The following is a 16,487-nucleotide window of genomic DNA, read 5'->3' as shown; positions in this document are numbered from 1 at the left end:
TAGCATCCCGTAGATGCCTTTTGTACTTATGCCATCGATGGACCTGGGAGGATCAAGCATTTCGTAATCGACGTTTGTACTTACGTCATCAATTCAGTCGGAAAGATCTAGCAGTCTGCATATGCCTTTTATACATATGTCATCGATGCATCCGGGAGGATCTAGCATTCCCCATCCTCCTTTTATACCTATGTTAAAAATAATTAATTATAATTTCTGTTTATATATATATATATATATATATATATATATATATATATATATATATATATATATATATATATATATATATATATATATATATATATATATATATATAAAATTAAACATGGACCTTCATTCTTGTAGGCCACGGGATCTAGCACCCCAAATTCATCTTCATCATCCATGCATTTTGCGAATGAGGAGAATGATTATGTTGATGTCTATGGTCATGAGAGTATCGATAGAGTTGTAAGACATAGACCCGAATATAAGAAGGTGAATGTCATATTTTTCATCAGGCCGGAAGGAGGATCGTAAGTGTTTAAATTTTTTATTTTTTATTTGAGTTGTTATTTTAATTAATACTAATTAAAAGTATTTTTTCATCTTCGTGCCGAGTAGGTCAAGTGCACAAAGCTTAAGATACGTAATTCAAGAAAAATATTATTAAATAAATTATAAGACATGTGGGACACTCTCTCAAGTGACGAAAGAGATTATTAATTTAAGTCATTTAAGGTATAATTATTTAATTAATTAATATATGTAATTGTTATTTTAATTACCTTGTGATTATTGAAATATTTTCGATTACACATTATTTAAAAAAAATTTTAATTCATACAACAATGTAGGAAAAATTTACTTAGAAAATAAGAGATCACTATTTGGTTATGCGTAATTTTAACTAGAGATGTAGAGCTTGACTTTCTGACACGTTTAGGCATGTCAGACATGACTGAATTTTCCGTGGACGACGTCCTTATTGGATTGATGAGGGTGTATTCAGAGAATTAATCGACTATTGAAATTCCAGAAAAAAAATAGAATTTCTGAAATAGGCAGTTGCAACCACACAAGGATGTATCATTGTCACCGAAATTGCACAAGGATTGGTAAGTTTAATAAAAAAATTAATTATGGTTTTATTTAATATTTTTATTAATTAAACATAATTATTTTTTAATTATGCTTTCATTTAATTAGTTTGAAGAAATTAAACGTGTTCCACTTTTTAATGAGTTTCATGCGGCGACTCATACCCGAAAGAATGGCAAATTTGTTGACGATTCTAGAAAAATTCAAGTAAGCTTAGTCATTTTATTTAATTATTCTATATAACTAAATAATTTTAATTCTTTTATAAACTACATTATTCTAATTATTTATTTTTTATGTATGTATAGGAGGACTATAATGGAGAGCTTGACTTTGAGCATCCCGAACTAGTAGTAACGACGGGTCCATATATGCATGATTTCAAGTCATGGAAGTGCTTGAGCATGAAAATTTTTGATGGAGAAGGATCGTGTCATCCACCGATTCTTATTGCTGATATGGCAGAAACTATGAAAATTTAGCACAAAGTGAGGCAGGACGCGAGGTAGCAAAAATGAGGAAAAACATTTAGAGGAAGAGGGTGAGATGAGGAGAAAACATTTGGTGTTAGAGGAATCATTACAAATTGCAAATGAGTGCACACTAAAATTTGAATAATTTTTAAATTCAATATTGAATCAATCTTCAGGTGGTGGATATCGAGACTTTAACGGAGATGGCGAAGATAGAGGATTTGGTGGGCAAGAAGAGCAAGACGAGAGCGAAGAAGAGAGGATGACTTTGATAATTGAGTATATGATGTTCTGAATTTTATATATTTATTATAAATTATACTATTTATTTTATTTGTTAAATATTTAGTTTTAGAATTTTATAATTAAATTTTTTATGTTTAGAAATTTTAAAATTGAAATTTATTTATGATTTTAAATTTTAAATCTTATGGTCCTGGTAAGTTAATATGATTTTGTTTTTCGTTTTTTTTTAATAAAGTCCTTAAATGTTAAATTTTATTTGGTTTCAATCCCTAAAATTAAAATCTATGGATTTTCTATAAATTTTAATTTTAAGGACTAAAACTAAAATAATTTTAACATTCAAATTATTTCAAAAAAAAAAAAGATTAATGGACGAAAATAAAATGCACGCTACCTTAACTTTGCCTTTGAATTTTTTTTTTTATAAGTAAAAGATTTCATTATGCGAGTAAAGGGATACTGAAACCCTTTACGATTGAAACTAACATCCTCTTTGTAGTTAGGTTAAGATTCTGAATAATTAACATCGCAATTAATTTTAAATATTAACTTGATATTTTCAATTACTCTGACATGTTGTTAGCCAAATTAAGCTTATGAGACTTCCTTTGATCCCTACATTCAAACTGTTTCGAAACAGCAGACAGTTTTCTGCTAAACTTGCACCAGCCATTACATTAATACCCTCTTACAATATTATTTTCTATTCATATTTATATAAAATTTCAAACTACATCTAGGTTAAAAACTAGAGACTATTCAGTAAAAAACATATATACCACCTTGATATCACACAAAACATTATGGTTGACCTAACATGATGATAACTTCACGAGGATGTTGAATCAAACATTAAAAGTTTGTCAGTTATATCATCAAATTTGGGAATCATAAATTGCAATTTCCCTCACTCTGTCCACAAATCCAAATTTGTTCAGTGTTTCAGTGTTACAGCCATGGTAAATATTTCATTTCCTCCTGGTCCCCAAAAACATTATTACTATTTCAGTGTATTTTTTTTTTTTACACTCTCATCTTACTTTTTACCTTGACTTACTTTTTATGTTAGAGTTTCCATTTTTAGTCATGTCTCTTTGTTTTTCATTTTCCATTAAAAAAATATATATTTTTTCCACATTAAATACGAAACCCCATCTGAGATTGACCTTACACTGCCACCATTAATATCATTATTTTTTATTTTTTATTATTAGGGTTTTTCTCTGTGTGAATTTAATTCACACAGACAAGACAATGTGACAAAAACAACATTCATTTTGTAGCAAACTTCATAGGACTTTGTTTATGTTATATCTTTGTCAAATCAGAATACATGGTAGGGAAACAAAAAACAAAAAACAAAAAACAAAAAACTGAAGAACAATATGAATGTATATAATAATGAAGTTATGGATTTTTCTATATTGTAGTAGTAACATGCAATGAATTGGATTGGATGGGAATGACCAATTACATAAAACTGTTGATGTTGTGGTGAGAATCAAAATTATTACAACCTTTGTTTGTGGTCCTGTGGGTTTTGGCGAGTCACGAGTGGTTGAAAACATTGCAGAGCAGTAATAAATTTGTTATGGTCAAAAGTCAAAAACTAGCTACCTTAATAACTATGGTTTCTCTGTCACTATAGCTAACAGCCATGCAGTGGTGTAGGTATCACTCAAAACATGTTTGTAGGATCTTGGTTTCTTTGAAACTATGTCTTAGTATCAAAACCATGGTTTCTGTGATTTTCAAACATGTTTTCATGTTGAACTTCAGTAGAAATAGTAAACAATGTGCTTTTTTAATTACTGAGATCAGTTTAGTAAAATGACAAGAATGAATTACTATGGTTAAAAAGTACAGATTTAAAATTGTAATTTTGTAGAGTAGGGTATTAATAATTCATGATTAAAGAGGATGAGAATATTGCACAAAATTGTAGTAAAAGGAATATGGTAGTACAATGCAGTGAACCTCATAGCACATGATTAATGAACTAAAAAAACAATTTACCCTTGAAAGTAAACATTTTTTTACTTTCTTCATTCCACAATAAGGGTTATATATATATATATATATATATGAAAAATTAATTAAAAGTATGCTAAATTTCAAATAGTATTTTTTAGACAATTTGTTGCCTATAAATGTGATCAAGTACTTTTTGATACAAGAAAAGGATGGTTTTATTTTTTTGCATAATGGTAGCAAGAATGTCAGCATGAGTAGGCCAAGAGGCTGACATAAAAATTAATGACCAAAATTTTTAAGAGGGGAGGGTCCTAGTAAGGAATAAAGGGGTACATATCCCAAGAAAAACAAACTCTCATTATCCTTTCTGTCTTACCCTAGTTAGAAAGGGACACATCAACCCTAATTTTATGGGCAGGTAATCATCACCTATATTCACTGCCTCTGTCTTTCATGTCATTTTTATTTCCTTTTTTTCTCTCATTTTTTTCATCTCTCATAACCCTCCTCAATCTCTACTTTTCATTATATATATATATAGCTTCAATATCTCATTCCCTCTCACATCTCATACATACATGCAATGCAGCTATATTCAACTTGAGTTTCTCTAGGGTTCAACATGTATTGTTTCATACAAGAAATGGTCACAATGTTGCTCTTTTTCATGGATCTTCAAGGTGATGAAGAACAAAGGAACTTGCTGTGAATGTTATGGCGATATCTCTCCTGAGCTTATTCTTCTTATGTTTTTGTTTTATTATTTTTTATTTTTTAAATAATTTATAAGTTTTCTTGACCTTGCAAGTCCAAGATCTTTAATAATCTAGGTCAAGATTATTTGTAATAAGTTTAGAATAGTATTATAATAAATCATATCTTATATTTTAGATTTTTTTCAAATAATTATCATGTATGGCTTCTTTCTCTTCATTTTTAGTTTAGTTAGGGTTTTTTTATATAATATTTTGTATACAAGAAATGTATTCATTATTCAATAATGATTATGTCAAAAGAAAAGTTTTTTAAGAAATTCTTACTATTCGATAGATAGCTTTGACCTATATCTCCTTATTTTCTTTAACATCCTTTTGTTTCTCTATCATCTCTAATTGGTTAGTTAGTTAGAAATTTTTAATAGTGTTTTATGTTAGTTTTAATATTTGTTTGCAACTCCTTGTTTATGATATAGCTTATTTCACATGTAAACATTGTATATATGTTTTGAGAATGTTAAAGTCAATATCCATAGTAAATACAAAACAAAATTTAGGATAATAGAGTTTATGATTTGTATTATAAAATATGTAGAAAGACGGATTTGTATGTTTTACATCGTTTAATAAAACTACTACTGTATACATTTTGGTGTATGATTAAAAAATTAGTTAAACATTCTCTGTTGGATAACACTAAATTATTGTATACTTGTAGTTCTTTTCTAATCTTGTAGTGTAAACCATCATCTTCTAAAAATCTCTTACTAAACCATAACTAATGTTCAAGAAATTTTGTATCAACTTATAATTTTAAGGTCTATTGGTTCTGAACCACATTAAACAACAAAGTAAAATTTGACTAGAGGAAAACTCGGTCAAGTTAGGGTGTGTATGAGTTGGTTAACTAAGCCATATCCAAAATCTATTTTCAAATTCAGTATTTAACTAATTATATGAACCAAACAATACTGGTTTAAACCAAACAAAACTGGTTTCCAAAAACCAGTTTATGATTGTCTGGAGTGTTTGTAATTGGTTCAAAATGGGTTGTAGCTTTATAACCAATTTACAAACAGATTTTTAAAACCCAATTTTTAAACTGGTGTTAAAAAAGAAACAACTTTAAAACCAATGTTTTTAAAGATGGAAGATAAAATATGTCTCAATCATTTGATTCTGACTCAAAGGCAGAGAGAAAAAGAACGGATGACGGAGCTCGCTCCTTAACTCCTTCCTCCATCTTTCTGGTCCACACTTCCCTCTCCGTTATGGTTTGTAATCTTGATCTGATTGACCATTGTTACTTTGAGAATTTTGCATCTAGATTGTGCAAATTTGTCTTGGTTGATTGTAGTTCATGATTTCATTTGAATTGATTTTGTTTAGTCCGGATTGTTAGTTGTTGATTTTGCAGATGAATTGTATGCCCCCTAATTGTTGATTTTAAAGAAAATATAATGAAGAAATAACATACAGATTATGGTACCCAGTGTTTTAACCAATTTCAAATCTGGGTTATGTCTTTTATGAGGGGTTCAGCGCTTTTGCACATATCTTACTCAAGGGTCCACATTGAAAGAAAATATTCATTTTTTAAAACTATGACTTGTATCGACGTGTTAGGTGTCATGTTCCCGGTTTATATGCACATGTGCTTTATGGATTTATAAAAGAGTTTGTATTAGTTACTACAAAACTAATTCCATTTTTTATGCTGCTACATACATACATACCAATAATATGTAACACTGAAAATCTTGATCCCTACTTTCCAACCTTTAGTTCCTTTTGGCTTTGCTTAATCCTAAAACTAATTTATTTTATTAAACTTGAGATCCTTAATTGGCAAAAGTTCAGTTTCTTAATTGATTGGATCATATAGTATCCTCAGCTAATACCTCAATGAGATCCCTAAAACCTATCATATACACTTCGATACTCTGTACAATTTTAATGGTACACCAATTTGTAGCATAGGAACAACCAATCCCGATTCAGCATTCTGTTCATTTTTTCTTGTATTTAAGCAGCAAGCACCAGCACTTTGATGGTGCCTTGACTATTTGCAGTTAGTATGGTGGGGCGATCACTCTTCCAGCATACAGCACTGATGAAGTAAGATCCAGCCTCATCCTCCGCGTCTTCCATGTCTAAGGTACCAAATCTATGCCATGTCAGAGGCTTAGAAATTTCCTGCAAAGGATGATTCAACTCTTAGCTATTTAAAAGACATATATGCAAGAAAACCGTTTGAATAATTAAAGATCACAAACCTTGTGGTAGACAAATACTTCATTTGTTTCACTGCCACATGCAATGTACTCACTGCTAACTGTAAGGCCAACAAAGTTTTTCTCATTTGCGTGGCCTCTGAAGGTACGAACCTGTACACATACATTTGGATGAAAATGAAAAACAACATTCTAACGTAGAAAGTACAAAAATCTACAAACTAAATGTAGAATGAATGAAGGGTAACTTGGACAACAATCAAACCAGAGCAATAAACTATTTTTGTTAGATTACGTACTGGTAAGTTTTGCTTTACATCCCATAACCGCAGTGTACTATCTGTTGATGCCGATGCAAGTTCATCGTTGGACAAAAATTTCACGTATGAAACAGCCTTCTTGTGCCCAGTGAAAACATGGACTGGCCGGCTAATATTTCTCAAATCATAATAATGGATGTGATGGTCTGCAGACCCAACCTGTAAAAATGTTTGACTGTATAAGACAAGCTAAAATTGAAATGGATAAGGAAGCCAACCATGTGGATAAATTCAATCATTCATATTAACTATTAACTAATACGACACAAGCTATTACGGAATAACCAGTTCTTGAGAAAATGTTATAAAAATGTAACATTAAGCATATTGCTTTGAAATACTAGCAAAGCCGCGAGATGGTAGATGACTGATAAATTACAAGGTGATAAACAAATGGGATCAGATTTTGAGAGAACTAAGTCAAGATATTCTCTACCAAGTACTAACTGAATGAAAAGGAACATACTGCGATGTAATTCCCAGATCCAGGATTATACTTCACGCAGCATATGTTTGCTTTCATGTCTATATTTAGAACACTGGCCTCCTGATTTGTGCACCAAACTTTGACCTGCTCAAAGTATACAGAAATTACAGTTAGTTAATCACTTTCAATAATCAAAACAAAATTAGAAAAGGTTACTATTTGATCACTTATTCGTTCAGATTATACCATTTGGGAGCAAGTGAAAACAATTAGCATGCCAATAAATTTGAATTTGTGCAAGTAAAACGCAAAAAACTGCAAACTCTCAAATGACAAATCAATAAAGACGAAGTTAATCCAACAAGGATTCAGAAAGACATTACATAGACTCAGGAAAATTTTCAGAAAGTAAGTACAGACACATTCCAGTGAAATTGGTGATATTTTTCTAAATAAATGTTATAGAATACCTTACAATCATCACTACCAGATACAAGCATAGAGGGGTCCGTTCTTGAAAAATCAACACTCCATGCACGCTTTTCATGCTCTTCATATTCCATTAAACTCTGCCAAAGGAAAGCGATAGTCATAAAAAAGAAAACTATGAAAAACAGCAAGTATATAGACTAAGATACTCAAACAGATGATACAAGAAAAACTGTCCATTTGAGTCACAATTACCTTTCGAGTGGTCACGTCCCAAACAGTTACAATTCCTTCATAATCACTACTAGCTATTTGGTTCTTAGCATATTTGTTCCAACTCAAGCAACTAAGTTTTGAACGTGTAGTCATCTCCACAACAGGACAATGAGCATCTGTGGGTTCATTCACGACCTGAAAAGCAAAAACACAAGGAATGATCTTTTTATATTAGCTTTGGTAACATTACAAGAGTGAACTTGGTAGGGAGCAAAATTAAATCAAAAATTAATTTCCAAAAGAATAAAACAGATGAACACACTTCAGCGTATTATTAAATACTCGAGGAATATTTATAGTGATTTGCAGAGCATGGAGCTTCAGAAGAGAGGATTTTCTCCGACCACACAAACACATATTGACCAAAATCCTCGCATAGCTATGCTAGTTAAGAAACTCAGTTAGATATGCTGAGATAGTTGAAGAAACAAGGCATGTTACTATTTTTTTTAAAATTAAGGCATGTTACCTATAGACACGAACAATTGGCGAGAATTAAAACGGGAACTAAGGAGAAGCTTGGATCTCATGATTATTAAAGCAATACAACAATTGCATCCACTTAAAGTACTACTTTCTATTATCTTCTTTTGGTTTCAACCACTAACCCAGCATTCAACTTTCTCTGCATTAGACTCCATTAGATACTCTTGTGACTAGCTTAATTTGTTACATCCATTTAATGTCTCTGATTAAAGAGATAAACACAAAACTTACATGTTTCAAATGACAAGGAAATGTAATGTTTTAACATAAGAGGATCTATCTCATTGAAGTATTTATCTGACATAATCCATACATAAGCACAGTCACAGAAACGTTACTCACCTATCAAAACAAAAGAAAATAGAAAAATGATGTTAAAATTTTAGAAAAGTAAATGCCATCCATCTTACCGCAGAAAAATCAAAAACTTTGATACGTCGGGAAACTCCAGCAGTAGCAAACAAATCATCATCACGGTCAAACTCTATGCTGCAATACACATGGAGAATCCGCGCATTCAGTGAAAATAGTATTCATTGACAATCAAAGTACTTGGATAAAAACATGAGTGTGTCCATAAAATTCATTTCATCAGTGCAGTACCTAATTCCTCCATATAAAGACTATACTTGTTCGTTTGATATAGTTACCTAACGTTCTTATTTTCATATAATTTATCTCCAGCATGAAATGCAAACATACATGAAGAGGGAGTTTAGAGTATGTCCTATATGTAACGTAATAGCAGATCGAGACCTAAAATTCTATGATAATAAACATGATGACAAGGCCATTAGGGACCAAGTATTACATTATATAATTGAAGACAACATCATGACATAAACTACATCTTAAATATTAACTCCACAAAGATAAGGATAAAGAATATAAAATAATTACAGTTTCATGCTCTTTCAGCTGAAATATCAAGCCCCTTTGCTTTAACTGTTCAACCAAATACTACAGTCTAACACTCATATCCAGACACCACAGTTCATCAGTGCAATAAAATTAGTAGTACACAAGCAAGTCATAGTGGGATATCAATGTACTTATCAACACGACATTTTGCAGAGTCTCAGTTGGAATAAATTTCGGCAAAATAAGGACCTCAACATTCAGTTTTCAGGTCATAAAAATTACCATTCAAATTTGAACCTGAAGACAAATGTTTCAGTGAAAAGGGGAAACAAATACGTTCAGCCGAATGATTCATGTCAAAGTTGGGAAAAGAGAATATGGCATTGTTTGACCAATATCAACATTGAAAGCGAATTTAAAAGTCACCAACGTCTTTAAAGCAAAAACTGAGTTGGCCAGTCTCACTACTTTAGTAAGTTAGATAAGAGGTTCAGAATCAGAGTGTCTTAGTTACAATCATGTGAGACCTACTGAACCTCTAATATGTCCCGTTATATCCTATTTTATTAAACTCGGTCATTCCAGCCGCTATCTCAGCATGGAACGGCACAACCAAGAAAACCGCTGCAGACCGTGAATGGCATAGATGGGATGACTCGGCTGGAACAGACGCAATAATGGGATCGGATTCGAAACGACATCACACTGACATGGCTGGGAGCCCCCGCACCAGCTGAATACAATATTACCCTTAAACTTTTAAGGATGGCAAGGTTATCATTTGCATTTGCAAGTCTGTTTTGCTTAAAACTTGAGGTTTTTGAGTAATTTATGTTAGTTTTTTAACAATTATGTGTTGATTAGTATTAACTGTTTTAGTGTCCGCATCACTAAAATAATGCCCGTTCTGCTCCCTGCTCCCAGTCCGTTCCATTTTTTGGGATATGATCGTGCCGCTATCCGAGATTGATTATCATATTATATCTATACATAATGATGTAAAATCCTCATTATCCATCCACAAATATATAAGAGCGTGTGAACTCAAAAGGTGTACAGAAAAAAGGAATTGCAAACTAAAAGTCTGAAGATGAAGAATAATGACTTTTCAAGTTAAATGAATGTTTGGAGAAGTGATGATGAAGAACATAACTGTTTGAGTATGCCAAAACCCCTTAGCATCCAAACCTTGCCAATATTTAATGAAAGGGAAAACAACAAAAGAAAGATAAAACCTTGTCTCAACAAAAAAGAATCAAATGTATCTCTGATCATGCACATTATTACAATATAGAGAAGAAATAACATGTTACGGACTAAATTAAGAACACAGACACTGTTGACCCATAGCATGACTTTGAGGCCAACCAAAATGCAGTGAGGGACAATAGCTTGGAATAAAAACGTTGCTTACTTTTTTCCTTTAAAGCCAGGACTAAAGAGGCAAATACCAGATTAATATTAAAAGTTCCATGGACAATTTCATAAAATAACTCACCTTGAAACAATGTTGGCTGAATGAAATATATCCCCGTGTCTTATTTCTGCAATGACTCTCAATCGGCTGTTTCAATTGAAATTCAACATAGTCAGAACTATCCCTTTTCCCTTCGATCCCAACAATAAATGAATTGATATTTCAAATGACACAAAAAAGACAGATAGTAGTACCTGTAGCGTGTGAAAGTTGTCAAGACTGACTGAAAATCATCAAGACCACAGCTATAACCTTCTCGACTTATGAAATTTGTATCCCTTTCCTGTTGGCCATGTGGCTTATCTGCTGCTTGCCGTCGTTTTTGTAGATAACATTCTTGTAGGTCATTGAACTGGACCAAGGGAAGAAAATCAGATGGGATTCATAGAGGGAGAAAATAAACCAAGTATATAGATGTAAATTCAGTAATAGAAACAATAAGAGGCATCATAACCTTCTGCAAAACTCAAGTTGCAAGACAATAAAGCACACATAGGAAGCAAGTAAGAATAAAAAAATAATCGATTTTGAATTTTATACAAGTCTATGTTCTTCATAAGCAATATGGTGTCTGCTACTTTGCTATGCAAGTTATATTTAAATTGTCATCTCACTCTCTCTCCTTTAAAATTTAAAATATCCAAAATACAATTTGTTTCCTGGCTAGACTTCTTAATGTACTCGCACAATTTAAAATCATCCAATTGCATAATTTTCCTGGCCCTCATCAATCAAATAATAAAGTTACAGTCCAAATTACAGTATCACCATAAAGATAATGCTTGTCATCCATTTGTGTAGAAGTCATCCCAAGTATATACCCTAACATATCTTTAAAGGATGTTAGAATATAAGAAAAATATCTTAACACATTATTATGTTATCTTTTAGAATCAACTTCCATATATCTTACTTTTCAATATTTTTTCCTTGTTTAATTAGGATTAAGAGTATAGTATTATTAAAAAAAAGAGTTTAAAGGTAGTGCACAGACCGTGTAAATCAATGTTACACATGCAACCAATCAAAGTCTTTAAATTTGCAATGTCATACCAGTATTTCAAAAATGAAAGTGTGATTTGGTAGATACATGTCTCTCATCATTTTACACTGTCAGTGCATATTCCTTTTTTCTCATAAAAAAAAAGTTTGAGTGATATGCCCTATGGAATAACATCAGAAATAATAATTACATAATCGATATAACTTTATATTCTAAGTATTCCTATGTCCTGTTATGATACAAATTTTTGCTGGCAAAAAGCTTTGCTAAACACCCATTAAATGTTCAGAAAAACATAAAATAAAATAAAAAATTCAAGCACAGAAAATTAAACTAAGATAACCTGTGTATGCACCCTCTTCTTTCTAACTAGAGCAAGACCCGATTGATTTATATACTGTGAATCTGATCCAGTGATGGGATCTCTTCTCTGAATTCCATGCCCATGAGAGCTGATTTGTGACTTTCCATCATTTTTCTTAGTATGGCTCCCTGAAGATAACCCTCCTCGAAGATTTAAAGGACTAGATGCGAGGCCACTGCTATTCAAGTCCATTGATGAATGCCGTGATTTTCTTCCACCAGAATCGTCAAGCATCCGCAATTTCACAGAGTACCTGTCTCGAGCACGATACAAATCCATTCTATGTTTCTCCACAGCACCAATGTCCTCCTTTATGAACTGGAGATCAGTTTGCACCTACAGATGAAACGCCAGTTGATCGCAATAAGTAGAAATATATTCAACAAAGAAACTTGTCTAAGTAGTACAATAAAGACCACCAAATGCAAACAGGGGAAAGAAAAAATTGAAATATAAGAAAGGACCTATTTGATTTGAGAAAATGTTTTATATTTTCATTCAAGTTTAAATTAATTATTACAAAATCATTTCCATATTTTTTTTAAACCAAATAGACTCTTAGTTATTGAGTAATAATTTAGTCAAAAATAAAATAGATAGATTGCATCAAGCACACCTCCTTCAACTCATCAACTTTTTGCTTGCGTAGGCAATGCAAGAAATCTAACAATATTTGCATATTTCTCTCAGCTTCTTCTTGTTCCATTTTTCTTTTCTTCTCAGTAAGGAGTAACAAAAGGGTGTCGAGCTCCTTCATTGTCACTTCACAGCCCTGTTTCAAGATTTAAAAAATTAAAAATATATATTATCACAGACCAACAAAAGCATCAACAAGGATCCACAGATTACGCAATACAAAAATATGGTAGCAATAGAGTAATCTTCAGTATAAAAGTTGTATGAATCCAAATAAGCTAATAAACACAGGTAAATCTCCAATATAATGATAGAAACTGGTATCAATTGATAATATTGTAGAATAACCACTGCTTATTATAGATAATCTTTGAAGAAACGGTTCTCACATCAGAGATGATTCACACAATTACACACTTGAACAGAAAATAGAACTTACACTGAAAAATAGGCAAGGACCCGATAAATCTCCAATATAATGATAGAAACTGGTATCAATTGATAATATTGAAGAATAACCACTGCTTATTATTATAGATAATCTTTAAAGAAACAGTTCTCAAATCAGAGATGATTCACACAATTACACACTTGAACAGAAAATAGAACTTACACTGAAAAATAGGCATGGACACGATTTTACCACAGATTCGAGAGTTTGATTCTCTCCATTTTCAATAACCATTCCTTATTTTCTAGATAACCAAGTATTACTTGCTCTTTTCATAGTTATTCTTACTAACAAACAGCAAACACAATTATTAAAACAAAGTTACACTGAAAAAGAGGGGTCAGCTACATGGTTCAAACGAATGCATAATGTTCTATCATATAACATATCTCTATCCAACTTATTAATCTCTATATCTTTCTTGATAGCTCTCTTTCTCTTATAGTTTTTCTAGATTTTTCTCTGCGTCTAGTGATTTGACTATCCTTCATCTGATTTACTTTCCTTACTACAAAATCTACAGGTCTGCTCTCTCAAGAATATACAAGCACTCTCCTTCCTACTCTCCTCACTTAATGAGAGGTCTAACATATAATTAAGATCCATTCATAAAATAAATTAGACACTGAAATCTGACAAAACTTGAAACCAATACTTTTGGTCCTTGATCTAGTTGCGTATACACAATAAATTTGAAAGAATTATATAACATTACAAATGTTGAACACCAGAACAAGTGGCCCTTTGTTCCTCTTCCATCTTCTGCTAAGTTGTTTCATTTTCCAAAATGCATAAACAGATGCATCAAGTGAGAGGATTGAGTTATTGTGAGAGATCAGGGGAATAAGTGATAGCCATTGAATCAAAATGAACAGTTATGATAGGTTTTCTTTCAAAAAACTACACGGAGTTCTCATAATGGTGGGTCTGGCATTGGTAATTTAACATTTATGAGATGCACTTTTCCATTAGAAAGGAGAATGATGGACCTTGTTCTCATCTTATATTAGGCTTCAAAAGAAGTTGGTATTGCCAATTGCTGACATGGACAGTCGATGAGCAATAAACGAAGCCAGTCGTGCAAGAGAAAAGGCAAGACAGGAGGAGGAAAATGGTGACTTGCAATTTTAAAAATAAGATTATTCTTAACATTCTACTTTGATCTAACGCCTACTATTTAAAAATAATCTTCTCAACAAACGAACTGATGTAAATTAATGAATCTACTTATATTTCCTCTTACAACAAACTGACAGTCTGACACTGCAGGCATTACAGTATTCCTCCAGCGCCATTATACTTTATATTATAGGCCAAGAACAGGAGAACTATTAGTATCATTATGTTTTATGGAACTTAAAGCTTTCTTGTAGAACTATATTCATGATTCATTGGAACAAGGACTGCACGATCAACGGCCTACTAGTGCTTTGTCAAAAAAATGAAAATAACCTACTATGGCAACAAATACCTCTCCCCTGTTGCACAATTAGCATTGTAAACAAAGGAATCACAGCAGTTAAAAGTTTATCTAGTTTTGTTTAATCTCCCATTGACAAAACTCTCTATATAAGTGTCATTTATAATGAAAAACTAACACCGACACCAGATACGACACTAATAGTGACCCGAATAATTTGAAAAATGGAAGTGATAGAACATGGCCATGTACATAGATGTGTCAGTATGGATACATACATGTGTCAGAAACACGACCTATGAAGTGTCAATGCTTCATAGGTCATGTATTCCTCACTGAACTCAAAACTAAGTATTCATTTTTTGAGAAAAAACTAGAAGCAACAATGAGCTATTAACTGAAAACAAAATCAACAATAACAAAGATACAGGTCACCGCCAAAAAATTCAATCCAAAACAAGTGAGAGTATCACCTACCTTTTGTACTGCCTGCCGGAAATGCTCCACAGGAGAAGCCGTCTTTGATATTTGACGATCTGATGTCTTTTTTAGTAGCTACAAATGTGGTACAGAAACCGTTTAACAATGAGCTGCATTTCGAGGTAAATCAATTCAAGATAAAAAAAGAATTCATGCACAAATTCCAAACGAAAATCTATACTACCTTAAACAGTTACATTCGCAAAGAGCTTTCACGAAACGCAAAATTGAAAAGATCTAGAAACCGAATTCATTACTAAAACAAGAAGTTTCTTAAATTTTAATCTAATCTCAAACGCAATTCCAAAACCGAAATATCACAATTCGGAACACGAAACATCAATTAAACTATAGCAATTAAGCATGCATTGCTAAATTCGTAGTGAAGAACACAGTAAGACGAATTGCGAAGCCAACCTTATCGAGCAGGAAGTTCGGGAACAAATTACTGTTGGTGAGGTAATGACCACAGCAAGGACAATCGCTTTTGTTACGGAGATGAGTGATGATACACATGTAGCAGAAGCTATGACCACAGGCTGTGAGAAACGCGTCTTTGATGATCTGCATGCAAATCGGGCAGAGGAAGTCCTTATCTAGGTCAGACATGGTGGGAACCGGAGAAACGTCGCCGGCGGCGGTGGTGTCGGTGGAGAAGTTTTTGGAAGGTTCTGGTTTCACTACTGCAGGGACTAGAGGTCCTACTGAGTGCTCTTCCATGGTGAGGTTTAGAGTGGATGTGGTTTTGTTGCGAGAGAAATGGTTTTGACGCGTGTGGAGGTGGTGATTTGGGGTTGATTTTGTTTTTGCTTATGTGTGAGAAGAAAGGGGATTTAGGGTGGAAGAAGGTGGGTCCCATAAGTGTGATGTTTGTGAGGGTGAGGAAATTCCACGTGATAGCTAGGCTTTTAGAATTCAACTCATGCTAGAAGCCACATCACAACATGCTGGCCTCTTATGAATACGAATTATCAAATTTAATCTTGATGAAGTATCGATGTTGAAAAAAAAAATGGATATTGAGATCCTTTAGTTGGCAGTGATGTCAATGGGAAATAAAGTATTCATAAATGTTCAACCAGATAAAAACTTTAATTTTGGTTGGAAATCTCCAAAATTTATGGAGAATTT

The 16,487-nt window shown here is 32.5% G+C and overlaps 1 protein-coding gene across 2 annotated transcripts; it reads right to left on the bottom strand.

Moving 5' to 3' along the window:
• Nucleotides 1-5,889: 5,889 nt before the first annotated feature.
• Nucleotides 5,890-16,223, bottom strand: LOC127118013 (E3 ubiquitin-protein ligase COP1). Of its 2 annotated transcripts, none has more exons than NM_001427340.1 (13): nt 15,774-16,223; nt 15,354-15,431; nt 12,986-13,141; nt 12,349-12,705; nt 11,197-11,354; nt 11,024-11,089; nt 9,075-9,153; nt 8,158-8,313; nt 7,944-8,042; nt 7,513-7,617; nt 7,026-7,205; nt 6,769-6,879; nt 5,890-6,688 (listed from the first exon to the last, which is right to left on the bottom strand). In NM_001427340.1, exons 1-13 carry the CDS (start codon nt 16,074-16,076, stop codon nt 6,518-6,520), a joined length of 2,019 nt encoding a protein of 672 aa, NP_001414269.1. In that variant the 5' UTR covers nt 16,077-16,223; the 3' UTR covers nt 5,890-6,517. The 2 variants fall into 2 exon arrangements, with proteins under 2 accessions (NP_001414269.1, XP_050904103.1); XM_051048146.1 differs by having other exon boundaries at nt 6,338-6,688; nt 15,354-15,466; nt 15,774-15,971.
• Nucleotides 16,224-16,487: the final 264 nt, after the last annotated feature.

The sequence above is a fragment of the Lathyrus oleraceus genome, chromosome 2, assembly GCF_024323335.1.
Source record: "Lathyrus oleraceus cultivar Zhongwan6 chromosome 2, CAAS_Psat_ZW6_1.0, whole genome shotgun sequence".
NCBI classification, from domain to species: Eukaryota; Viridiplantae; Streptophyta; class Magnoliopsida; order Fabales; family Fabaceae; genus Lathyrus; species Lathyrus oleraceus.
This window is presented reverse-complemented; position numbering and strand designations above follow the sequence as displayed.